Source organism: Penicillium longicatenatum (assembly GCF_028827895.1).
Source record: "Penicillium longicatenatum strain IBT 33135 chromosome Unknown contig_2_segment0_segment0, whole genome shotgun sequence".
NCBI lineage: Eukaryota > Fungi > Ascomycota > Eurotiomycetes > Eurotiales > Aspergillaceae > Penicillium > Penicillium longicatenatum.
This window is the reverse complement of record NW_026643120.1, coordinates 2,261,853-2,287,768: the sequence shown is the minus strand read 5'-3', so window position 1 is coordinate 2,287,768 and position 25,916 is coordinate 2,261,853. Positions and strand designations below refer to the sequence as shown.

Sequence of the window (25,916 nt, the reverse complement as noted above, 5' to 3'; positions counted from 1 at the left end):
TCCTGCTCAAACGGATCGGAAGAGAAAGTATCCCCGACTTGTCTCGAAGGAATGATCTCGCTTAATCAATTCCCGTTACATTCTCGTGGATCTTCTTATTTATTCCGGAAACTTAGGGCCTCGTTTCCGCATATTTTAACTCAATAGTGGGCTCGCTAGCGAATCCCGCCCCGGTGTAACTTTGCATCGGAGGAATCGTTGTATTAATTATTTTTATTAAAAAAATAAAACAAAATTGAGATACAATCTAAATGACCAAACACGAACGCTGTGTCATCATACAGCAAGCCCCAAACTCAATTCCACGGTAGAGCTTTTCGATCCCGAACTCCCGAGGTCGGCTATGGCACTTGAACAAAGAGGACCAACCTTCTTTTCGTGCACGATAGACGGAAAGTCCGCGCCGCCCGAGGACTGACGTACATCTATCCCCACTTTGACTGAGTTCCCCTGCTGGGAGCCATCAGCCGCGGACCCTGACGGTATGTAAGCTTGGCGCCCGTGCGATCTTCATCGCTTGGACCGCTAGTAGACCGTTCGGTCGACTTGCCCGAATCCCAGCGTTCATCCGTGACCTTTCATTTGTCTCGGCTTTTTCTTCTGTTCCGTGAATGCACAGATACGTTGCTAGTAACGCCAAAGCATGATCTAGTAAGATCCCAAAATACCGGCTTTTTTCCTTCCCTTTTCTCTTAGCGTATAATGGGGCGGGTTTTTTTTTCTCCAATCGATCCACGTACTATTATGGGGAAATCGGCACCTACCGACCAAAGTTAAATAAATTGACCTTCTAGAAGAATAACATGTGAATCAAATAAGATTATCATGTCACAGTGTAGTTGTAAAGATTACTTTAAAACATAATCGCACTGCTGTCTTCAGCCTCAACGTTATTATGATCTCCCCCAGATCGCCAACTTTGACAGGTTGCAAATTCAAGTCAGTAGTACCATGCCCGAGTGGATCAAGTCAACGGAGTCCGTTACTGACGTAGCTGAACGTTATTCAAATGCTACATTAATTCTGCACGTTTGCCTTAATCTAAATACGACACAGCCCCCGGGTCAACGTACATTTGAATCTAAAATTGCGGTATAGTTTGAATTTCACGATGCCTAGGTCGCATCTTAGCGCATGTGACACGATACTAACCCCTGCTTAGCCTATCCAGTATGCTCTGCGAGAGTGGCTTTTTGGATTCGCGTAAGCATAATACTATATCCATGTTGACACTAGCGCCTGTCTGGGTAGGTAGACGCCTCCATCCCTAGTCCCCGGTGCTTGATCCTTCTATGCGGGCGAGTTCCCGCCAGTCCCGCTTTCAAACTTGAGCTTGAAGCACTTGGGACTGATTTTTCATGTAAAGTTTATCTTGGCACGTGCAATTCTCGCCGTTATTCTTGAATTAGCATCCTGCATGTCAAGAGTGGAGCCGCAAGGCCCCGATGTTCAACGCCCTGGAGGTTCGGCTAATTTCTTGTATCATAGCTTCAACACCTCACAGGAGCCGAATGAAGATTACGTGGCAGATTTTGCTTTGCCGTCAGGGGTTGTCAAAATTGCCCGAGTGCTTTTATGATACAGTCCATGGGAAATATATAATACATCCAGGAATTGCAAATACACTTGCAACAAAATCCGAATGCTGTTGCCTGCAACGGTGAAAATTAATATCGATGTGATCGGGAGCAAAGAGAGGCATATCCACAACTATGTATGGACCAGCATGAACATTGAACACTGAACGCCGAACACAGAATCATAACTTTACCTAATGCAAACTGTTGCCGGGGCTGTACATGTGAACCTCGCGACTAATCCCGAGGTTAGGCCAAGAATCTACCCGAAGGCGGTACCTAGTATTCAATGGACTAAATTTCAAGTAATGAGGGTTGTCTGTAATGTAGAAATCAAAAAGTAGCAAGCTCATGTAAGCCCGGGCCCGCGGGCGAATGTAGGTTCGAAGGTCTTGACCAAATCATAGCGAAGCTTGAATATGCCATAGTAGAAGACAGCCCTGGAGAAAATTGCTCCGGATTTGATCCTGCTCAGGTGATAGCAGTTAGATACAAGCAATGGAAGACTTCCAAGCATAGTTGAGGATCGTAACGGGCAGAGCCGCATCGCTAGGAATGTTAACAATGACCACTACCTTGTACAATTGATGATATGTCTTCAAAAGATTTCTTTGGTGAAGATAAGAGTGACGAAGTTGATTGCGGCTCTTACATCTACAACTTACCTTCGGAACGCTATGTTACGGCAAGGGATATAATGGGATCATTAACATAACCGTCATATTATACTCCGAATCAGGACCCATGGGTATTGCAAAAAAGCATTAATTCATTTTTGCTCTGACACTACCATTTTTAACCGTGAAAAATCAAGAGAGGCAACGTTTACTCCTCAGACAGAGTGTTGAGGAAAGTCTCGCCAGCGCGAGCGGGCTTGCCACCCTCAACAGCCTGCTGACCGAGCTTCTGCTTGGAGTAAGCAGAGGCGTAGGGGTTGAGGCGGAGCATGACCTGCTTGTTGCGCAGAGGGTTCTTCTTCTGGACGTTGACGCGCTTGGTGCGGGCCTCACCCTTGGGAGCCTTGACAACAGCCTGGATTTCAGAGGAGTTGATAAGACGGGTGATGTCAGAGTTGGCAACAAGGTTGCTGGGCAGGAGGTAGTCCTTCTTGAGAGCCGAGGGGGTGGTGGTGGTACCGTAAACCTGGTCAAGGGCCTCGAAAGCGGAGGAGGTCCAGACGAGGAAACGACCGAGGTGACCACCAGGGGCGAGCTGGAGGAGGTTGAGGGCGAAGACGGAGGAAGTCTCAACACCGGGGATGTTGCGGAAAGCACGGACAAGCTCCTTGCCGTCGGTCTCGGGGTTGTAGATAACGAGAGGACCACGGCGCTGGCGGAAGCGGCGGTTACGCAGCTTACCCTTACCGGCACGGAGCTTGCGGGACTTGGAGACCTTGACGAGCTCCTCACCGGCACCGAGAGCCTGGAGAAGGGCGATAGCAGCCTTGGTCTTGGTCAGGGCAGCACCGGCGAAGGTCTTGGACTCAACGACGAGGGGAACCTCGGGAACCTTGGCGACGCGGTGACCACGGGCGAAGAGGAGGGCAGGGACGGAAGAAGCAGCCAGGGCGGAAGCAGTAGCGAAACGCTTCTGGTTCACGTTGATCTTCTGGTGCCACTTGCGCCAGACCTTGGTGGGAGCGAACATACGACCGGAACGGCACATGTTACCGAAGGCAGCCTGACCGGCACGGTGAGTACCACCACCAGAGACACGGGGAATACGAGCGACAGCACGACCTGTTCAGTTGAAGATTGTCTCGTCAGTGACTTGTTTCCTTCCTTCATTGGGCGTTTCCCAGCGGAAAATTTTTCAATGGCCTCCATCCACCCCCACTTTTCATGATGCCTCCCAGTAAAATCCAAATCGCATATCGAAAACTGAAATTTTAATCACGTACCGGTACCCCAGGACTCAGCAGAGGTCTGCTCACCAGCCTTCTCGCTGACGGCGTAGGGCTGACGCTTGTTCTTGGCCATGCCGGTGTGGACCTGCCTGTAGAGAAATCATCAGCATTTCGCCTCGGATACCGAATTTTCTTCAGAGATGTCGTACTGGACAATATCCGGACGGATAGGAGCAGAGAAGACCGAGGGAAGGGTCTGGGTAGCCCCGGAGGGCTTACCCTCAGCCGTAGCGATCGAGACGGTCGGGCGAGTGGCCATTGTTGTCGTTCGGTGTCGTTGGTGAGGTTGAAGACCAAAAGTTTCCCAGTCGGGCTGTCCTGTGGATTTCTTCGCTTAGTGAGCTTGCGCCAGTCAGTGCGGGAGAAAACCCTAAGCCCTGATTAACCACATTAAGACCAGTGGGGCCACATCGGATTAAGTAATCATCCCCGCTCCACTTCGCTTTCCCTTTTCGATTTGTTGACACCTGATCTACTGATCTCGTGGACCAGGTTCGATCCACTATTTCTTTTCGTATTGTTCTTGTACTACATCAGTGGAAGGATGTCACAGTAAACTGCGACCGCGGCACGACAGGATAGCAGAAGTTTGAATTAACAAACACGACGCTAATCAGCTCCAAGCATGGCTTGATTCAACTGACAACTTACTAAGGTATATATTTCGCTATCTCTAGGTATGAAGCTATTTCAGAGACTTCAATCAGGATGCCAAGTTGAACCAATTATTATGGAGAATATGAAAAATCTTGATAAAACATTGTTTTTTTTTTTGTAACTTTTGGTACTCCAAAAGTTCAATCTCACATATAGGCTACATATCCTGAAATGTACATGATGAGAAGGACAAAAATGATGCATCGAAGGGTAAGAAAAGGGTCCCTCCTAGGGCGCCTATCTAGGAGCGGAAACGAAGAAAAAAAATAAAGGGGGCATAATATGCAACGAAGAGAAAGGAAAGGAGTGAAGTCAGTACCCGAAACCAGCAGGTATTGTTCATATCTAAACATGGTGAGATTCACCGATGCTGCGCTTGCGGAAACGCAGTTCTGAAATGGCACGAGCTCGCTTGGTGGCAACAATCGTTAATTCCGAACTCTGACCTGCAGTGCAAGAGGTTCCAGAAGCCATTTGCTGGGAGACAGTCCACACACCGGAAGCACAACGTTGGAAAGAAGTACCGGAAATGCAGTTCCATTCACCCTCCTCGCTGCATGAGCCACTCAGGGCACCCGAGCTGGAAGAGCTGGAAGAACCGGAGCTGGAGCTGGAGCTGGAGCTGGAGCTGGAAGAGGGAGAAGCCGGACTTGCCGCGGAGGTAGCGGAAGGTGCGGCGGGTTCAGGTGCAGATGGAACCGAGGTAGAGGCCGGAGCAGGCTCAGCGGCTTGGGTTGATACAGGGGTAGTGGCTGCCGAAGTGGAAGTTACCGCTGCTGAGCCAGAACCAGAAGAGCCAGAACCAGAGGAGCTCGAACCAGAGGAGCCCGAACCGGAATTGGTGCCAGTGGCAGAGTCACCTGCGCTGCCAAAAGTGGGAGTGCCAGTGCAAGCTGCGGCGCCCTCCTCGGCCAAGTTAGAAGGCTCGCCGAGGTACTGGACAACGTCACCAGGTTGAGGGAAACGAATATCAACATTCTCCGAGGTAGTGCAGCCATTGATGTTGGCAACAAACATGGGCGGGAAGGTGGAAGAACGCTTCTCGACAGCCTTGACCTCAACTTCCTCGGATCTCTTAGATGAACTCGCACTCTTCACGGTGACTGGGGCGCAATTCATGTACATCTCACGGTTGCCGATACGGTTGAACCAAGTCCAGGCAAGAGTATATTTGCCGGCAGAAATACCCTCTGGAATGGCGAAATCGAAAGAGTATGGATCAACCATAGTAGAACCACCGGACAGGTTGCCATCAACATTGGCCGGGCAGCCACCCTCAAAAGATTTGATGACCTGCCATTCGGTATCCTTGGAGGGCGTCAGATCGGTGGTGAGACTGATCTGGCATGATCCACCACCATGGGTAGCACTGCCCTGAAAGGTCAAGTTGTGGGATTGTCCGATGACCATGACGTTCTCCTCAGTAACCTCGTAGGTGTTCGAGCGCAACTTGCAGGGAAAGTCACTGCCATCCGCTGCCAGAGGAGAGTTGGTAAGCGTGTCCATTCCATAAGGAACAGGGTTGGTCATGATCATGTGAGCACTGGCCATGGAGGCCCCCAGCATGGCAACAAGCATCGATTTGGCGTACATATTGTAGATCAGCTTTATTGTGGGGGGTTTTGGTTCGACAGAAATATTGCAATGAATGACCTGATTCGTACCAGACGAACAGAATCAAGCAGAAAAAAGGATTGAAAGTTGGTAGTCTTGAGGATGTAGAAAAGACTGTGTGGGCTTCCTGCGCCAGAAATTAGACATGGATGGAATGGAAGATATCAAGAAATATTGGGGGTTTTAATAGAAGAGATCAAAAGTAAAGCCAGTGAATGCACCCTCAAGAAAGGTACTGTTGGCAAACGAGTGAATTGTTCATTCAATAGAATGGGACCAAACACCAGTGAAGAATGTGAACAAAGAACAACCTACCCTTACAGCAACAGACTGAACCAAGTGAATAATGTCAATGTCTTTGTTCCAGGCTGTATCCAACCAAAGGAATGTCACAAATTCTGATCCAAGAAAAGGAATGTAGGAGTCTGCCACAGGCAAAGACTTCCAGATCAAGAATTGTAAGAAGGGAAAGAAAGACAGGACTAGCCTGCTAGGTGTCGGAATGTGAAGCAAAGAAGATCGAGATGCACGGAGAAAAAAGAAATCTGCAAAATAGGCGCTGAAGAGTCTTATATATCTCGCTCAGTCTCCTCATACGACAGGACCCTGTGTGTCATGCATCATTGTTTTAGCAGACCCTGAATGGACTCGATGGGTCTCCTAATCAATCGGATACTCCTAGTGTCTGATCTTCTTCATGCCCAGCCGAGGAAATGCTGGAAGATCTCATTTTGCCAGATCCGACGACAGGTCGCAAGTGGGGAGCGGGACTTCGAGAAAGCTGGATTGTTTCACATCTGCTCCTTTCACTCGTAAACGCATAGATCGGACGGTGAGTGGTACTGAAGAAATAGTAGACTCCAGCCAGTCAGAGACGAGAATGGGGTCCCTCTAGTGCTTGCGATCTGCTTGTTCCAACCAGACTGGCCCGCTACTGTAGAAGGAGCCAACCACCGCACAGACCGGCGCAAGGTTAACCCCCCCAGACGCCTCCCCCTTCGAAGAGGGCTCATACCGTGTCGCACCATCTATCTTTGGATCCAGGGATGCCATGTGTTTGGTCCTTCCGACCGGCGGGATTGGCTGCGGGGAGTCACCCCTTGGCGCCTATGGTTTCTTGCCAGCGGGTCGAGCGCCAATCAATTGACGGAAGATGCCGATATGCCACGACGGAATTGAAACTGAAGGTTGCAATGGACATGAACGTTGCCCGCGTTTCAGCATTCTGCCCTGGTATTGACAGCTCCACTAAAGACTCGGCATTGTGCAGGAGTCTTCGTCTTCCGGCGTCCCGCGACCACAATTGGCATGTCCATGCATTTATGGAGTACGGGTCGCACCCTTGCGACTGGCCACAAACATAAAGGCGCCAAACATGACGTAGTTACAGTGTCAAGAACGGTAGACAGCTCAGCTCAGCTTTTGCCCTTCCGAAGCATCCTGCATATCCACATACACTACAAAAAACACACGCCCTTTTTGTGGTTTTGGCATGAGATCAGCGAGATGCCGACCGCAACTATCGGGTTCCCCCCCCAACAGATAATCCTGCTGGACAAACTGACCCACCGATCATGCACAGATTCCAGCAATGACAGGAATATTCATCCGGATGATGCGGCTTAGCGCTATGGAGATCGTTGTGGATATCCCGAAGAAAAGGGACGGTATCAACCGAACTCTGTTTCAGGGTCCTGCCACACGTTTTTAGACGTCATTCAAGGGGTCTTCTCCTGGTCACCGACAGTCTGGAAATTAAACAGATCCACTACAGAGCTACCGTGAATGAAAAGTATATTCGCTTGCATTTTATGATGTTGCGGGTTTTACTTCCCTGCAATATGTTGATGTCGCCTCAATCCATGGTTCTAGTTCTCCGCACCCGAACGCCAATCCCGTCAATCCCATAGGGGTCATGGAAGGCGTTTCGGATTGATGGCTGCCCCATATGATACTTGTCAACCCGGCTGTTCGAATGTGGAGTACAGAACTCCTAATAACCTTCTAATAGACAGACCCTGCAATTTCGTGCGTCTTGGCGCTATCTCGGTTAACTATAAACCAAGAGAAAGTGGATGCGCCCTAATGATCTAGCTTTTCATAGCTTCGATGCGCAAGAAGCCGATCGCGAGGTCGACCGAGAACCATTCCGACTCGTTCATCGAGCTACTCGTACCATGGTACGGCGGTAGCTCGCTCTGGCTTGATATGAAATTTAAGGCACTAACTCTCCATAATCAGGGTCAGCTCATTATTATTATGCTATTCGTCCGCGCATTATCTGACAGTGAAATCTTTTTGGGCTGTTCATCATAATCAAATGTACCGCTAGATGGCTGTCTAGATTAATTGCTTCGCGTGGCCCTGACCTTTTGGTGCAAGAGTCGGAAGTGGATATGCCATCACCAAAATGAGTTGTCAGAAACTGTGGGTATCCAACTACGGAGATGCTCGGTGCTGCTGGAAATAACTCAAGGGATTTGAGCAGCATCCTTTGAGTCCAATGACTTAGCGTCTGATGCGTGCAAGGTTTCAGTTGGCTTTTCTGGGCCCATGGTCACATCAATTGGTAGCACAGAAGGATTGACGCTGTGTCCACACACAGATGATGGTCTTGTTCTGGATTTGACCGCCTACTGGTCAATATGCAGGATCGGTCTCTGCACACATCTCTTCGGATGTGAGTATCAGGACTTCTAGCCTGGTCTATATTTCCTCTAATTCAATGGCTAATATAGATGCTTCGAGAGATTTTTTCTCTTCTGACAAGCGTTCCGAACCCAGTCGCCCTGAGCAATTGGCAGCCTCGCTCGCCTTTGTTCTTGGATGCCGATTAACTATAAGGCCAAACTGGCGATGACCCCATGAGAGGAGTGAATCCCTAACGCGATTAAGTCTCGCTGACATGTGGCTCTTCCGTACCACTATGATGACAGGTCGGATTTTCTTTCGCAAAACCTTAATACCAGTAGCTCTGGTAGGTGTTTCACCAGTCACCATGTTGGAGACCAACGCTTCACAATCGCATCTCATTTCTTGCCCTTCTTCTTCCCCTTTTCAGGACCAGGGTTTTCTTCGCGGACGAAACCACCTTTGACCAAGGCATCGCGGCCAACGTCATTGATAAGTCGAAATCTCGCCGGTCCTAGGTGAATTCCTCCATACCAGCGCGAGACCACAACGAGGACATTCCACACATCCATTAGTTGCATAACATGAAGCAAGCGGCCCCCGGCCGCGGTCTCCCCATCATCATCGTAATCCTGGATTTGCGTTTCGGCTGCATCTGCGCCTGCAGGAACATCCTTCTTCTGCTTTATTCGCCATGCGCTTATATTGTGCGTTGCCACTGCGACTTTTTTATCGGTAGCAGTGAGATGGTCCAGGTAAGATTGTGCCTGTGCAAGGCTCGACACTCGTGCTGCCCGGGCTAGAAACACGGATTTCTTTTCAGTCACAACATCGGAGAGAATCCAATCCGGTGGGCTGTCAAGTCCAAATGCATCTTGCAACGAAAGAGATCCGAAGTTCTCGGTCACCTGTATAGTTGCTGCGCTCGAGTCATCGGCTTTTGTTGTTTGACTGGGAGATGATCCATTGGTAGGTGTTGAATCCGTAGCTCTAGTCTGCTCGCTGTCTTTGCTTCCACCAATACTCAATTCAGGGAACACTTCGACCGCTTCACTAATCACATCAAATAAACACACAGCACCAGGTTGCCAAGTCCGTTGCACGATATCTTCTAATACATCCACGGCGATTTTCCCTTCCCCGCGCGCAGCCGTCGATGCGGTCCCAAGGATCGCAGGTCGAGTCTCCGGGTAGGTCACACCGAACCCAATTATAAAAGCGAGATGAGGTTGGCCAGGAAGCTGAAGTGTTATTGTGGTTCGCACATCCTCATTGGATGGCCCGGCACTCCCCAAGTCAAGAGTGCTGCTCGGGGCGGACGATGCAACCGCCCGATCTAGCGTGATGGTATCGGGCTCGTAAATGGCATTGATGGCTTCGATTTCTTCAGCCAAATCTCGATTTTCTAGATCGTCTAGTTGCGACATTCTTTGGCATAAATTTGAGGGGCAGATTGGTGGGCTGCGGAGAACTTCTGGCCCGCAGATCCTTTCTCAGGCCACAAGGCACCAACAGACCAATCACTACGGCCAGTAGATAAAGTCAATCTAGCTGTCATCTTACGAGGTACAGATATGTCTAGTCTGATCCATACACAAAGTAGTTATACATTTCATTTTCCATTCCTTTCTACACGCAGGATAATAGCATGATGCATGTGACCTATAAATTGTTCTAGATCGAATGGGAGATACAACCAAAAATTTGGCCATTGTATATTCTTACCGTTACCCATGGTGGGATCGAAGGGCTCCTGGAATACAGTGTTGTGAGCCATGAATATCTCAGGTCGCAGATATTCCAAGATCATGGCTTTCCATCAACCGAGTCATATAATTGGCTAAATGCTACTGCAGACAACACTCGTAGCAGTCAATTGTCCCACGACACTTCGCAAATACCGCGACGCTCCCCCATTTAATTATTCAATTGAGCTCTAAACACTAGAACATGTCTGAGTGACCTTTAATATACCCCGAGAATAACGGATAAAGTCAATATTGACGTCAGAAGAGGGCCAGAAGTTTAACCATTGTCTAACCCCAGTAGTTTGAACGGAGTCCTCAAAGCTCAATCTAAGGATTTGTGATACAAAACCTTTGTTTGACCTCGAAAAGCTAGTCTGGTGCGACAGATGCCGCCCATCTTCCGGGAAGTACTCCGTGTCAGCATCGTAAGCTTAACTGCTTATGGCGCTTCCCCACATGTTTGTCATACCTCAAGCCTGGAAAGTCTGTACTGTTGCAAAGTAGAAACACCAAAGATACAGCTCACGAATGCATCAAGCTAACCTTGAAAAGAGAGACATAGCCTTAGAACCTTGAAATGTGTCACCAGTTGTCCCCAGGACCGTCCACGGGTCCAAAGTATACATCCCTCAGATGCCCGTACAATATATCATCAGAGCTAAAGGTTACGACAAGAAGAACAGCTTCATGTGATACACGCAAGACGCGGAGCCAGTAAACAGGACAAGCCCTTGACTAGAATTGAAAGCGGCGATTTCACTCTCATTTTGCCTCTACTGCTGTTACCCAACACAAGCCAGACCGGGACATCCTTCTTGATCACCGTCTTACATGTTCAATCAAGAATAACCAGGAGATCCCCTGCCCAAGCAAAGGAAACATGCTCGAGTGACCTCTTAAACCCATCGAAAAGGCCGCTAGAGATAATTCCCCCAATCGAACAACCTGGTAGACATTCTAGACCAACCTTTCTTTCCCAAAGCCACGCCGAGCCAGTCGGACAAGGAAACCCTTCCAGTGATTTAACTTCAGACGGAAGCGAGGAGACACGGTGACTGGAGTTCATGGTGGCAGCTTCGGGGAATATCAAGATCATAGACCTTGTTCCAGCCTGTAAAACTGGAAACCTGCTTTCTGTAAGGGAGCGCTGGGTCTATATAAAGCACAAAGTGTTCTCTAGAGAAAGGTTGGAAAAGCATGATCTTTGGTCAACTCATCGTTCCTCAAAATATTTTTGTAAGATCTTTTGGAATTACTATATGCATCAAGTCTAATGAGAGTTCAAAGTGTATAATCAAACCAACGAACCAACAACATGCGTTTCACCTGGATTATTGCCTTGCTTGGGCTAACAAGCACCGCCTTAGCGGCTGCTATTCCTGAGCCAGAACCTGGTTTGTATTATCTGTGAATCGATGTGCAAGATATAAAACTAAGATTTTGTAGCACTGGACATAGTGCCACGGGCTGAAGAGGTACAGGCGGTTAATGAAGAAACCGCAGATGAAGGTAGAGGGCGTCCTGGTGGAGGAGGTCGAGGTGGAGGCGGAGGCTGGGGTGGAGGAGGTGGAGGCCGAGGTGGTGGTGGTGGTGGTAGAGGAGGAGGTGGAGGAGGCCATGGAGGCGGAGGCTGGGGCGGCGGCGGTGGTGGTCATGGAGGAGGAGGCCATGGAGGAGGAGGGGGTGGTCATGGAGGAGGAGGGGGTGGTCATGGAGGAGGTGGTGGAGGCCATGGAGGAGGAGGAGGAGGCCATGGAGGAGGATGGTAGTAGTGAAAGAGTGAATTTCCAGGAGCTCAGGATATGGTCGGCCTCTACTGGGAGATAATCTGGTGCTAGTAAAACGAAATTGATTCTAAACACATGACTTCGTATGTTTGAAATGGCATTAAACATGAAGAGCATGTAGATTGGCGAGAAACCCAACACAACCATGCATCCCCACATTCCTGAAGCAAGACATTATTGTCCTCTATCTAAATGACCTCTTTAAGCAAGAAGATATTAAAACAAAGAAAAACATAAAAAGATCCTACCAACTGATCACTGTATCTTGAAACGAATTAGCAGCCAGTGCCCAAGAAGTTGGCCTCAGGGCTCAGCTGTAGCATCCCCATGTCCAAAGTATCAGTATCTTCTAAACCATCAAGATTATTGCGTTGCCAGAAGGACCGGATTCCGTCAACAAGTCTTTGAGTGAAGTGTGCAACATCGTCGGCATTCATTGGGGCGAAAGAAAGTCGAAAGTATCTGTAAGCCAGTTCAATAGATTCTGGGCTTGCGGCAAACATGCTGCCGGGGCCAATTAAGCACAAAGCGGGCTTTTGCGTAAGGTGGATCCAAAATGCGCTGGATAATCGCTGGGGGCTATATTGAGACGCAAGAGGATGTGCCTCAAAGTACACCTCGATCCAGGTGAACATACCGGCTTTGGGCCAGACAAATTCATACATTTGAGTACGATCCACTACCTCCCAGTCTTGAACATGATCTGCAGATCCCGAGAGGAAGAACTTGTTATCCTCCAGAATAGTACACATGGATTGCATACGCTTCTCATAGCCTGCTCGCAGGCCCTCTAGCCAGCGTACCCAGCCATCCATCTGCCAGCCTAAGGAATCTTGCAGTTTGAAGACCCGAGCCTTCGTTTCCTCGTTTTGCTTGCCCATGAGCATTTCTGCTACTATGGATTGCACGAATCCACTAGGCTGCTGTGTAGAACATTCGGTGATGCGAGTCAGACGTTCGATGATAGCGGGCTGTGCAGTGATCCAGCCAAGTCGACTTCCGGGGGCGATGGACTTGGAAAAGGTGTCTAGTCTGATCACTCGGCCCTCTGTGTCGATGGATAGATATGAGGGGGCCAATGCATCCAAAAACGGATAGCCGGACGACTTTTCCCCCGCATTGTAATTTCGTGGACGTGGAATAGATAAGCCGCGAGCTTGGGCTTCCATCTCGTAAGCAGATGGAAACTGTAAGTTCCAATATGGTTCATCCTCAACAATAATCACGTCATATTTCTGGCAAAGGGCGTATATTTCCCTTTTGCGTTCGATCTGTAACACTCCGCCGGTAGGATTCTGACCCATGCTGTTTTTGTTATCAATTTAAGAGTTTTCAAGCGACCGTGAGAATGTTCAACTCACGTCACAGTGTACATAACATGGGGTCGACGACCACGTCGGAAGTCCCAGTTCTCCAAAACGTCTTCGAGACCGCCCTCACCGAAAGCACACATACCCTGGTCATCCATAGCCACTCCAACCACATTCAATCCCCTTGGTTTAACCGTCTGGATAGCATTCATGTAGGCGAATCGTTCACACAGCACGCCTTCCCGCTGGCGAATCCAATCACGATCGGGATTCCAGATATTGGTCAAAAGTTCAATAGCTTTGGAGAAGCCATCGGTGTTACCACAACTCAAGACGATTTCCGGGCCCCCTTCATATGGGACATTGGGATGAAGGTGATCACGGGTGAATTGTCGTAGAAATGAGACCAGTGCTGGATAACCTTCCGCTGTGCCATACTGCAGAGCGGTGGTCAGGTCGATCCGTCGTTGGACATCGGTGACTGGGGATTGTTTGGGGACGATGAGGCGCTCTGATTTCGAGTCCCCGGCACTAATAGGTTTCAGACGATCTGGTCGCGCGATGTCTGCTTCGAGCGTGTCATAAGGAAAGTATGATTGGTGCGGCAAGCCTGTGTAAATATACAATCAGTCACGGCTGCACTAAAGTGGATTTGGGGGGGCTGTACCCCCGGCAAAATTGGCCAGTCCTGGAATCGTGTAGTATTTGTAATAGCTTTTGACAAAACTTGCAAGACGGTTTTTGGTGGTGTAGGAGTAGTGGTGTGACAAATCCATCGGGTGTGGGGCGGTTACTGCCATGTTGATCGCGGCTCAACGGTCGTGCAGGTGTCACGGAGAATTAATGCACATAAAAACTGGAGGAAAAGCAAAAAAGTAAACAACACCAAAGGACGCTAGACGTCTATTTCTAATCATCCAGGACCCACGGAACTCCCCCTAACCCCCGCACAAGCCGACTCGCGTGCTTGATAAGCAAAGCCGTTGGGTCCCGGCGGTCCACTAGATAATCAAGAAGCAATCCGATAGGTAGATGATGCTGGTCTAAGGGGCCCAGACAAGGAAGATAGACTGGAGTGGAATCCTGCGAGGCGTTTCTTATCTTGGAAGTCATCGAGAGCTTGTAGATTGGTGAGACCGGGCTATTTACTGTACATTGTACCCAAGGGCCAAGGCTTTATTGCCTCCGTCTTGGAAACAAAGATGCCAAAATCTCCCATCACATCTGAATCAACGTTGCACTGAACTATAAAAATCCCCTTGCATTTCGAAGCTGCATGACTGTAGTCAAGCAGGGGTTCAGCTGATTGGCAGCCTTGATGTCCGAGACCCTCACTTACTTAATATGCGGTCTTGCTGATTTACCATTCTCAAATTTCATCTGGACTTCTGTCGTCTTTTCTGATAGAATACGAATCTTTGACCCTAAATTTTCATTTCATCGAGTGCTAAACGCATTCTGCCCCCACTCCCACCCCCTGAGGAGTGCACGTTATCCAATCCTCCTTGCTCCATAACTCTGCTCCAAAAGTGAAGGAACCTTGTCGTCTTCGATAACTTTATTGGAGCCTCATATATTCAGATGCTTACAGGACAACAGGTTGACTATTTTACATGTATGTTAAACTTTGGATCAGGCCCCACGTGATCACTAACGACACTCCAACTTTGCCAGGCAGCACCGCTTTTACCCGATGACATCAATCCCACAAGTTCAACAACTATTATCGACGTATTCCTATCATGGAGCCCGAGGGATCTGACCATGATGAATATGAGGTGCCGAACAATAGCCTATCCCGACGTGCGGTATGTAATGTACTCCACCTCGACATCCAGTACATTAGTGGATCGAGCCGTTGGAGATACATGTCATGACTATCATGGAATTTGCTAATATTCTGGTCCAGTGCGACCAGTGCCGTACCCGGAAAGTGAGTTGGGACGAATTAAAGACATGCATGGTATTGACAGAGGGTTTCGCAGATTCGCTGTGACAAACGTTCGCCATGTTCGAATTGCCGCAGTTCGAACGTTATATGCCGGTCGACCGGCGAGGGTCAGAAGCCACATCAACAGAGAAGGCGAGTGCTGATTTCTAGTCAATAGTATGTAGCTTCCTATCCTTCTGTAACCCTACAGAGCTTTAGCAAGGTGGTAACATATATCGATAGTGAGAGGAAGATAGACCTGATTGAAGACCGATTGGGAGGCATCGAAAAAGCTCTGCAAGAATTGGTTACTCATTCCCGATCAAATGGGCCAGGGCCACCAAAATTCTATGGTTCATCTCAGACCTCGCCTTTGTCGAGTGGTAAAGTCGATTCTCCAGTGGCAAAATCCGATCAGGCGAACCTCAAGGGTCCTGGTTATACATCTAACCCTGCTATTGAGCAACATGATCCAAGTTCCGGGTTCGAGGGGAACTCCTCACTTGCTGCACACTCGGCTTATGCAAGGGAGTTTTTGGAGTCTGCCTTTTCGCATAGTACACCGGAAGTTCTGTCCAGCCCGAAAATCAACGAGGCACTTTCCTCACTACGACATATTGTTGAGATGCAAAACAAGCAGCGAGAGATTGATCCCCAAAGGGCCCAGTTCCCTAATCAAGAGACCAGGGTAGGTGCCCGTTGCGATGTTCGCCAACTAGAACTACCACCTTTGACTGCCGTTTTGACAATTCTTAAATCAATCAAAGGTATGATCCGATCCGTCAATTAGCAGACCATTGCCAATCAATATGCTGTTCAGAAAATCCACCCTCATCATTCAGTGGCTATATTCCCTTCTTCGGAATAGATTACTTTATCGAAAAATGCCGAGACGTCTACATTTCTAGGGATGAATACTCTGATGCAGCTTTTATTGTTGCGAACCTTGGACTTTACAATATTTTTATTGAGTTGTCATTCTCTGAGAAAGAGCCAACCACCCGGAATGAATATCACCGGTATGTGGAGATGTGCAAGGACGCCGTCGAGGCAGCGCTGGCAAACTTGAACATCTTAATGCCTGCAACACATGAATATATTGTGGCGTTAACCCTTGGGGTAATTGATTTTTCCTTCTTCTCTTACCCTATATCGATGAGGGCTAATGAAAATATTAGGCGATGCATGGGATTGAGATCGCAAAGCCCTCTCTAAGCTGGACGCTTGCTTCCACAGCCATCCATATGTGTCAAACATTAGGCTATCATCGCATATCGTCCATGGAGTCCGATCCCCCAGGAGTCCAGAAAGAAAAGCAATGTCTCTTTTGGTCTGTATACACAATATTGAATATGATGTCCTTGCGGCTTGGGCGTGCATCTGTGATACAGGACTTTGACATCAGCCTGCCTTCACCGTTTGAGACCTTCCCATGCGATAATGTTTGGGGTCATGTAAACGCCCTGTGGACCAGACAGGCCATGTTACAGAACAAAGTTTACACGACTTTATACAGCCCTGCAGCTTTGAATCAGCCTGAAAGTGTGAGAGTATCTCATGCCCGCAGCCTAGCTGCCGAGATGAATTCCAACATTATCGAGCCGTTTGAGGTATGTCGAGCTCACAAACTGAATTAAGGTGGCTACTGATTCTTGTACAGCTTATGATGTCCTCCGACCTGGGACTTTGCGAAGTGGATATTTTATACCTTCAGTGTGACAAGGTCAGTCGACTAGCAATGTTAACATTGATATACCGTGCAATCCCTGCCCCAGCAAGAACTGGGTCATCCAGCACATTCATACCTGAATGTGTGGAGACAGCTCGAGCTGCACTTGAACATCATCAAATGTGCTTTGGTGCTATAGGGGAGAACAATAAGATCCTTCAACGTTCTTATATGCATTGGTAAGTGCTTTTTTACATTAGATTTTCCATTAATTCTAACATGGCACAGGGCAATCCTCGTCTCCCCCTTTGTCCCTTTCATTGTCATTTTTTGCCATATAATTGCAACATCGGACAGCGAAGATCTCGCCCTCCTAGAAGATTTCATCGCTTCCCTTCAGGCCCTCTGCTCAATCTCCCAATCTGTCGATCGGCTTCACAACATCTGTTCTGTATTTGGCACGGTCGCACGACTGTACGTCGAAGCCAAAACTCGAAGCAAGGCTGGAGAGAATCCAGGCCTTGCTTCTGTAGGTCAGGAGTTTGACGTTTACCTTAGCGCCCTAGGTCTAGCGCCCGGTAGCGCGATCACGAGTGGCCAAGGTTATTCTCAGCCTGATGCTATGTTAACCTCGCAGGCTGGAGTCCCAGAACCTGCGCCATGTATGGCCGAGCTGGCTGGACCCGCTACGCAGCTCCAGGGTCAGAGTCAAGAGGCCATGTCTGAAGCTGAGATGATGCAAACGGCGCAATTGGGGAACTGGTTTTCTGGGAATCAGTATATGATGGGGCTCTTGGAAGAGGATTTGGTTCAGTTCAATCCGAACATCTGAGAGCGAAATGAAACGTATTATCATGCTGATTCTTATGGCAGCTCAATCTTCATGCTTCAGTCAGCCCAGTATACTGGGCGATATTCCAGACCTCGCCATCACTGACCACATAATGATCTACATGATGCTCTCGGGCCTGCATATCCACGGACATTCTGCGTCGAATCTTCATATATTTAATAAAGAAACGACACAGCAATTGAAACCGCAGTCAATTAGCCATATTCCCAGACGATCTCCGCGATGATGACTCCACTACCCGGCTGCGAAATTGCCATTGTAGAAAGCCTCAAATGCCCAGGGTTTTGATTATATAAGTGGATAGACCAAAATAGCAAGCTTGACATCGAGAATATAGCTTTGGATCCATGAGCAAGGTCTAGAAAATAGCCTTACACAATGATTGGGGTAATCGCGAAAACAGAGTCGCGCTGTTGGTCCCGGCCGGGTGGAGACGGTTTAAAGTTGGAAATCGGTGAAAATCTTTCTCCAATAAGACCGCCGTACGTAATGCATTCGGGGTAATTTTGGGGTTTCCACCAACATTTCGGCCAAATGATTCAATCACGATCTGCCTTGGAGACCCGATACCTTATTCGTGTCTCGGCTTCTAACCGCGTGTCTGGCTACGAAAAAAGGAAGGAAAATTTTCTGCCCTAGCGTCACATCCCCGCGATCCACTGATCCGAACAACTTAGAGGGGTAATTGGGGTTTACAGGATCGTCACATTGAACGTTGGAGCGATACGGATCGACATCTAAGTCACTCGTGTTATCGGTCTCAAGACTCTGATATTGAACCGCTAGGGACTTACTCCAGTTTTGTGAAGTGTCCTTTCTACTTGATGTCTTATCAGGCCTCGGGAATCACAATGGCTCTCAACGATGCGAACCTCCCTACGCTGGCGGATGAGAAGCCAGAGGAAGCCATCTTGGAATCCAGGGTATTGATCATCATGACTGGAGGTACTATTTGCATGCAGCAGTCACCGCATGGCTTTATTCCCGCCCGAGGATTCCAAGAAAAATGCATGGCGCGAGTTCCCTCATTCAACGATGGCTCGTTATCGGTTCCCATGGACGTCATCACCAACTCCAAGGGCGATATTGTAGCTCATCCCAGTCTGAGTACCCCAGTGACAAGATACGGCCGCAAAGTGCGGTACACGGTATATGAATTCGAAGAGCTGCTAGACAGCAGTTCCATTAACGCGAAAGGCTGGGCTGAGATCGCGGAGTCCATCTATCAGAACTACACGCTATTCGACGGTTTCGTGATTTTGCACGGCACAGACAGCTTGGCATACACTTGCTCTGCTTTGAGCTTTATGCTCCAGAATCTCGGAAAGCCCGTTGTGCTCACTGGATCGCAGGCACCGATGCTGGAGCTCCAGAATGACGCGACAGATAATCTGCTTGGGTCGCTTGTCGTAGCGGGCCACTTCATGATCCCCGAAGTGTGCTTGTACTTCAACAATAAGCTGTTCCGGGGTAACCGGACCACCAAGGTTTCTGCCAGTGACTTTGCGGCCTTTGATGCTCCGAATTGTCCCCCGTTGGCTACGACCACGTCCATGCGCACCAATGTGAATTGGAACATGGTGCACCGACCCACGAGCCTGGCGCATTTCCGTATCCAAACAAATTTGGACACGACTCATGTTGCGTGTCTCCGTATCTTCCCTGGTATCAAGCCGGAGATGGTGGATGCTGTTTTGAAGCTGGATGGACTTCGCGGGCTGATTTTGGAGACATTTGGGGCTGGCAATGCGCCGTCTGGGCAGGATAATGCCATGATCAACGTGTTGGCCAGCGCCATTCAGCGTGGAATTGTCATTATTAACGTTACTCAATGTGAGTTGCCCTCTGTCAGCAATGAAAAATTTGGAAGGAGGCTCACGGGGTGGTTGTTGTAGGTCTTACTGGCAGTGTCAGCCCTGTCTATGCCACGGGCATGAGCCTATCACGAGCAGGTGTTGTGGCTGGTCTCGACATGACCACAGAGGCTGCGTTGACCAAGCTCGCTTACTTACTGGCTCTGCCAGATTCTACGCCGGATTCCGTCGCGCAGAACATGTCGCTATCCCTCAGGGGTGAGCTGACCGAATCTTCGGTTCCGATGTTCCGACATCCCGACGGCGCTTTGCCCGAGCGCGTGCAAACGCTCACCGTGCTGGGTTACGCCATTGCACAGGGCGACCTCGAAAAAGTCAAGACAATCATGAAGACGGAACAACACTGGCTACTGAACGACGCCGACTATTCCGGGAATACACCTATTGTAAGTCAACGCAATAATGGCGTTTATGATTCCAACTTCCTTCCCCATTTGGTTCGGTATGTGTTATTTTGTTCTGTCATGCTAATCGATACCAGCACTTGGCGGCCACATCTCCCGCCATCTCTATACTCCACTTCCTTCTTTTACAGGGTGGATCCGTCCATCTACGCAATCGCAACGGTCGCACACCTCTATTCCTGGCCGCGAACGCAGGTCTCTCGGATCATGTGTTGCTCCTCCGGAAATCCGGAGCCCACTTGCATTCGGACGAGCGACCGGCTGCGGAACTCTTAGCTCGTCGCAGACCAGGTGTCTGGGGCTTAGCAGGCATTGACCCTAGAGAAAATAACCAACGCGAACTTGACGAGGAAGACAGTGGCGCTGGGCGGAGTCGGACCATGGCCGGGTCAGCTCCATGAAAAGGGGGCAAGTGACTTTAGGGGTAAAGCTGTGACTTGCTCACACGCCTCTCTTCCAGAAGGCGGGGTGGAGCTAAAGAAGGTTATCTTAGGTAGGTCACATTATTGCAGTAGTACAGGGGTACAAGTGCACAGTCCTATACGCAATGACGCCCGAAAGTTATCGAACCACTCGAAGGTTGGGCTGAGATCTCCGCGGAGAGGGGACATCGGGCCTTGCCGCCGGTCCAAGCCAAGGAATATCACTAATTTCCTGGGGTCACCGCATTGTGTCCCAACCTTACGCCATTCCTCACACCTAGAACTGGGTTTAATTTGCTTTTTTCAAGTGTGTAGAGAATGAAAAGTGATGTTCAGACTCATGAAATGACGCGTTCCACCAGCTACATATTTATGGGTTCCATCTGCGCTGCATGGCTTGTCCCTGTTCCATCCATGATCCCTGCTAGTGGGATAGCTATCTCCTCGGAGTAGGCCGTACCTGTAGAGCCAAATCCCGGAAGCCTTTCCGATTTTCGCAGGCTGCGATTGAATTTGCGGGGTCAGGGGGCCTACTGTATGCACACCGCGGAGTCTATACCTGCATTCTGTATAGCCCAATAGGGAAAGCCTCTCCAGGACAGAGTCATAGGTACGTATACGTACATAGAGCTGCGTTTTTCTGCACGTCGCAAGTGGGGCGTACCTGTGTGAGTTATCGCTGCTTTTGTGAACGCCGCACACTGAAATCTCTACGCGTATATCTCAGTCTGAACCCCCACTTAGTGATCATCGGAGTTCTTTATTGAGCACCCAGTCCGCAGAACAATAAAGTCTAACCTTTAACTGGATTTCATTGTACTGTAGCAAATCACTTATAGACTGAATGTAGGTTTAAATGACAGAGGCTTCATCACTTTAAGAAAGATAAGTACTTGATCCTAGGCCGTGGGTGTTTTAAAGTACATGACTTTGTTGATGCTCTTCTGGGAGTTGATGATCTCTTGATCTTGGAGGGAGTATAGCTTGGGAAGCTGTAACATTTAAGCGCAAACATGATATCAAACTTAAATGAGATAAGTGAGAGCGCCTGTGAGCATCCAACACCCACCCTTTAGGCACAATCAGATAATTCATACAAGCTTGTAAAAACCGTTACACGAAAATACGCAGCGAGCACCGCCACTCACAAATTCTAAAGTTTCAACTCCGTGGTATGGTATTGTAAAGAGCTGTTCAACTACACTATCTAGTCAAAAGTATTTCCCCAAATCAGTCTTCGGGCCTACCCCATCAATTTCGTATATTTACTGAGTAGTTCACCACACCACCATATCTTACTGAAATTCTATATAATTACGCAAAGTTATTAATACTTGTCTAACGCACAAAAACATTGCTTAAGATTCTTATGAAAACCCCCCCTTAGCTTTTCAACCCCTAGTAGTTGTCTCGCCACCCTTTATACTAACACATCAATTTTGAGTATATTATTATTCACCATAATTCTGCTATATACCCCTGAAGGTACTATTAAATAATTTTATATCTTGCTCTATTTTAAGCTCTAGTTAAAATCTAAGAAGCTCTTATTTTAACAACATATAGATAATGTTGAAGGGGTTTAAAAGCCTAGTGAATACCTCGGCGGATCCTCCACATATATACATTAACTTTCAAACCACTCTATCGTCACTAAAGCTTGATGGATCTTCGAATTATCTTCTCAAAATACTTTTCTGTAGTCATGGGTTGAATTAATACTTCTTTGAAGCGAGCCCTCTTAATACTGAGTGGTACATGCCTTCCCAAAAGTTGGTTGTTGGGTTGACCCTACCGGACCCGCGCTTGGGGAAATACTTACGGTCCCCATTGTATATAGTCCATCTAGAACGGCCATGAGGAGCAAACAACGTCATCTTGAGCGTACATGGATAAAGGAAATGAACGAATCCCCTGATAGAATTCAAGTTGGAATATATGATGTATAACACAAAATTCTAGTAGAAAACAATTCTAATACAATGGCACTGGGAAAATCCATACTCAGCCTAAATATATTATCAAGAGAAAGAAAAGAGGCGTACGGCGCATTTTCCAAGACTGTAGCAGCTAAGGCAGATTATAGGGGTTGGGCACCATAGACACCAAAGCTATTCCAGCCGCGTATGCCGCGGATAATGGTAGCGCCTGAGGATGCGTCTTATCAAAATACAGATTAGTCTGTCGTCATCGCGCTATCTGGAACTTCTGCTATGGACCAAATACCCATGGGTAGATTAAAACACAATCAATCGAAAACCCTGAATCTCTATAAGTCGGACTGAAAGTAAGTTCCGTTCTTCAAACGCGCAACTCCTGGAACGGGTGTCTGAACTATTTGCGAAGGCTAGCTCTTTTAAGAGAAATATCCGGAGTCAAACTTGGAAAATAACGCACTATGAATCATGATAGAACGAGAAAAACACTTATTGTGCCGCCTGCTTACCTTGAAGTGTCCTCAGCCGTCTCATGTCTTGCGAATCGCACAGAGCATTGGGGCTCGAACTGCTGCAGAAATAGTCAGCCTTGTGGGTAACGGGACACTAGTGGGCTTTATCGGCCAACGGTAATCTGATTAGATATATGAGATATCTACTTATTTCGCACTTATTTTTTGAAGCGAGGTCACGTGTATCCTAGTTACCCTGCATCTTTTCTTATCTTGCGCGTCAGGCTCCTGGTCCCGTGTTTTCCAATACCGCTATATGTCGTCCTTCTCTCGCTCCATCATCGGGTGTATGCCATTTGTGGAAAGGAAAATTGCTAATCATTATCCTTTCATCAAATGGCGGTTAGCTAAACACATACGGCATAGCTATTTACCTAGTCCAGATCCATTGAACACAAGTTGAGTTAGGCAGAATTAAAATACAGGAAAGACTGTCCAGGTGACTTGACAACGCGTTGATTTTGAAAGTTTGGTGAATTACCACCGCATTGTCTCCCCCCTAAAAAACACTGAAGACGACTGAAGGGGCTTGAATATGAAATGACTCGGCATATTTCACGACATTAACGGAAACTAACTTTAGAAAGCCATGGTCCACTCTATAAACGATATTCTCCTGTAACGGAAGATTCTCCATTGAACTGGTGAGACCTACCTATGTGCCCAAAAGGACATCCTCGGCGTGCATGAAGCACTAGATCACCACTCGACGAGAGTGCTGAACCAATCCATCAGGAAATCAATGACAGCATCGGGGGCGATGCTCCTCATGCCCCAGGTGTTACCAAGGTACGTGATCTTCTTGGCCTCCTGGGTTGAAGGCTCCCACTTGGGCAACCCCTCTCCGTTGGGGTTACCAGACTTGATGAAATTAACCCAGTAATCAGACATACGGTCAGCAATAGCGTAATCCTTTGCCGGCCAGGTAAGGTTGGCGGTGTAGTCCGCGTAAGGAATGTTGTTAAAAGTGTACCACAGCTCTGCACCGTGGTAAGCACCACCAGAGTGATCTTCCTGAGAAGCGCGAGTGAAGAAGTAGGTGTACACATTTGTGCCCGCACCACCGGCAACCCAATCCGTGGCATACTTCAAGGACGTGACACGGGACATGTCGCGCTTCCAGATGTTGAAACTGTCAGTCGCCTGGGTGTCGTTATCAGCAGGATAGAGCTTGAAGAACTCAGTAGAGAAGTTTTGGAACACCTCTCCATAAAGAGACTTGTAGTAGGTGGCATTGTAGTCCGAGATACCCTCGTCCTTGTTAAAGCCAGTCATAATGGGGACATCAGCATGATCATTGTCGCAGAGGAGCTGGCCGTATTTCTGCTTTAGGACCCAGCCATCAATGACGGGGCGCCACTCTGGGGGCTCCATATCCAGATTCACGAACTGAGTTCCGGCGAGCAAGTCCTCGTTCTCAGAGTCCAGGCTGTTGAGAACCTCCGCAGACAAATTCCGTAGTTGGGCCGGGGTGGTGATGTTGAGCTGCTTAGAGAGCTTCAAGCCGAAATCCTCAGCTTCGGTCTTATCGCGGTAGCTAACAGCTATACTGGCGGTGTTTGGGTCGTGTGGGGACAGAGCACCACTCTCTGAAATGGCTCCCGCAACGTAATCGCGTGACAGAGGGCTATAGGCCATGATCAGAGAACTAGCTGACCCAGCAGACTGTCCACCAGTGACAATTTGGTTCGGGTTACCACCGAAGTTGGCAATGTTCTCATGAACCCACTAAAAAAAAAAAAAAAGAGAAGTCAACATGGAAGTCCTGATCAACACAGCAAAAGGGGATATCTACCTTGAGGCCAGCAATTTGATCAAGACTACCATAGTTGCCCGAGCTATTGTGAGCAGACTCGGCCGAAAGCTCAGGATGGGCAAAGTAGCCAAAGGCACCGACACGGTAATTGACGGTGACTACGATGATATCCTTGATCGCAAGACCAGATCCATCATAAGTCTTCACGTCACCAGGGCCCATCTCATAACGGCTACCGTAGATCCAGTAGTAGACTGGCAGGTTTTTAGACTTAAGTTCTTCGCCATTATCGTACGTGGGAGTCCAGATGTTGAGATACAAGCAATCCTCGCTCATCTGTTCACTGCCAGTGTAGAAAATGCCCGCAGAGCCAGAGCTCTCCTGCTTGCATTGGGGTCCATGCTTGGTTGCGTTCAGGACTCCATCGTGGCTTTTTGGTGAGGTAGGGGGCTTAATCGTAATTCTCCGGTGGGCGGGGCGGCGAAGGGGATACCTTTGTATACCGTCACATTCGAGCGATACTCGGAGGCTGTACCTCTCACTTTACCCTGGGCAGTGTCAATGACTGGGTATGTGGCATTAGCGACTGAGGCCAATATAGCCCAGCCAGCTAGGGTTTTAAGGAACATGGTATAAACAATTGTCAGGATGCGTGAATTATCCCCAAGGACTACTGAGTAATTATAGCTTCTTATCTTCACAATTGTATCCCCTGGCTTCCCCAAGTTGGCTCCCTTTCCGCCTCTGACGCAGTCTGGCTTATGATGCAGATCTGACCTGACGAAAATGATCAATTGAATTTGAAGTGGATCCAGGTGGAGAAGCTGCGTAACCTTGGCGGTTTGGCTTGAATTGCTTATTTGTTCGGCAATCGGTGCTCGGTACTTGATTAAGTTTAGCGCGAGCATTGAGCTGTGGTGAATCGTGCAAGTTTCATGATGCACCGCTGCACCCCGGTGGAAGGTATGTGGGGAAAGAAGAGCCCTTTTTTCGATTGGGCGGTTACTTTATCGCGTAGATCATCGGATTCTAAATAAAGTCCGATTGCTGACTGGAAGATCAGTCCAGCCCTATTGACAGAGGACAAAATTGCAGTTCCCCACTTGATCATGACCTTGATCTCCGTGGAGAGTTACAGAATACCTATTCCAAACAGCCGGTGGAACAAAATATATGACATACGCAAAGCAACGCAGAAGGATATTGCGCAGACCGGAACATTGAGCCGGAGATGGAGTCAAAACGAGTAGGATCAATCCACAAATGCCAAAAATGAAGTGATTCGGAAACTCAGAATCCGTGGTCGGATGCGGACTGGGCGCTCGAAAT

General features: G+C 48.4%; 8 protein-coding genes across 8 annotated transcripts; 3 read left to right on the top strand and 5 right to left on the bottom strand.

The window, feature by feature from the left end:
• Positions 1-2,402: 2,402 nt before the first annotated feature.
• On the bottom strand, positions 2,403-3,797 carry N7484_003378 (60S ribosomal protein uL4; the record flags this gene model as incomplete). The annotated part of the gene is made up of 3 exons (XM_057113798.1): positions 3,633-3,797; positions 3,478-3,572; positions 2,403-3,316 (listed from the first exon to the last, which is right to left on the bottom strand). Exons 1-3 carry the CDS (start codon positions 3,740-3,742, stop codon positions 2,403-2,405), a joined length of 1,119 nt encoding a protein of 372 aa, XP_056973938.1. The 5' UTR covers positions 3,743-3,797.
• A 688-nt stretch (positions 3,798-4,485) lies between these two features.
• N7484_003377 (lytic polysaccharide monooxygenase AA11 family protein) lies at positions 4,486-5,733 on the bottom strand (the record flags this gene model as incomplete). The annotated part of the gene is made up of 1 exon (XM_057113797.1): positions 4,486-5,733. One exon carries the CDS (start codon positions 5,731-5,733, stop codon positions 4,486-4,488), a length of 1,248 nt encoding a protein of 415 aa, XP_056973937.1.
• A 3,050-nt stretch (positions 5,734-8,783) lies between these two features.
• N7484_003376 (IMPACT family protein) lies at positions 8,784-9,812 on the bottom strand (the record flags this gene model as incomplete). The annotated part of the gene is made up of 1 exon (XM_057113796.1): positions 8,784-9,812. One exon carries the CDS (start codon positions 9,810-9,812, stop codon positions 8,784-8,786), a length of 1,029 nt encoding a protein of 342 aa, XP_056973936.1.
• A 1,824-nt stretch (positions 9,813-11,636) lies between these two features.
• N7484_003375 (uncharacterized protein) lies at positions 11,637-11,960 on the top strand (the record flags this gene model as incomplete). Its single annotated transcript, XM_057113795.1, has 1 exon — positions 11,637-11,960. The coding sequence occupies one exon, from the start codon at positions 11,637-11,639 to the stop codon at positions 11,958-11,960; it is 324 nt and encodes a 107-aa protein (XP_056973935.1).
• Positions 11,961-12,195: 235 nt separating this feature from the next.
• Positions 12,196-14,030, bottom strand: N7484_003374 (putative aromatic amino acid aminotransferase; the record flags this gene model as incomplete). Its single annotated transcript, XM_057113794.1, has 3 exons — positions 12,196-13,225; positions 13,282-13,840; positions 13,898-14,030. 3 exons carry the CDS (start codon positions 14,028-14,030, stop codon positions 12,196-12,198), a joined length of 1,722 nt encoding a protein of 573 aa, XP_056973934.1.
• A 942-nt stretch (positions 14,031-14,972) lies between these two features.
• On the top strand, positions 14,973-17,661 carry N7484_003373 (uncharacterized protein; the record flags this gene model as incomplete). The annotated part of the gene is given in 7 exon segments (XM_057113793.1): positions 14,973-15,038; positions 15,204-15,330; positions 15,346-15,927; positions 15,981-16,279; positions 16,339-16,770; positions 16,821-17,068; positions 17,118-17,661. 7 exon segments carry the CDS (start codon positions 14,973-14,975, stop codon positions 17,659-17,661), a joined length of 2,298 nt encoding a protein of 765 aa, XP_056973933.1.
• An 872-nt stretch (positions 17,662-18,533) lies between these two features.
• Positions 18,534-20,361, top strand: N7484_003372 (putative lysophospholipase; the record flags this gene model as incomplete). The annotated part of the gene is made up of 3 exons (XM_057113792.1): positions 18,534-19,515; positions 19,578-19,942; positions 20,038-20,361. The coding sequence occupies 3 exons, from the start codon at positions 18,534-18,536 to the stop codon at positions 20,359-20,361; spliced, it is 1,671 nt and encodes a 556-aa protein (XP_056973932.1).
• Positions 20,362-23,530: 3,169 nt separating this feature from the next.
• On the bottom strand, positions 23,531-25,216 carry N7484_003371 (carboxylesterase/lipase family protein; the record flags this gene model as incomplete). Its single annotated transcript, XM_057113791.1, has 3 exons — positions 23,531-24,559; positions 24,627-25,037; positions 25,091-25,216. The coding sequence occupies 3 exons, from the start codon at positions 25,214-25,216 to the stop codon at positions 23,531-23,533; spliced, it is 1,566 nt and encodes a 521-aa protein (XP_056973931.1).
• Positions 25,217-25,916: the final 700 nt, after the last annotated feature.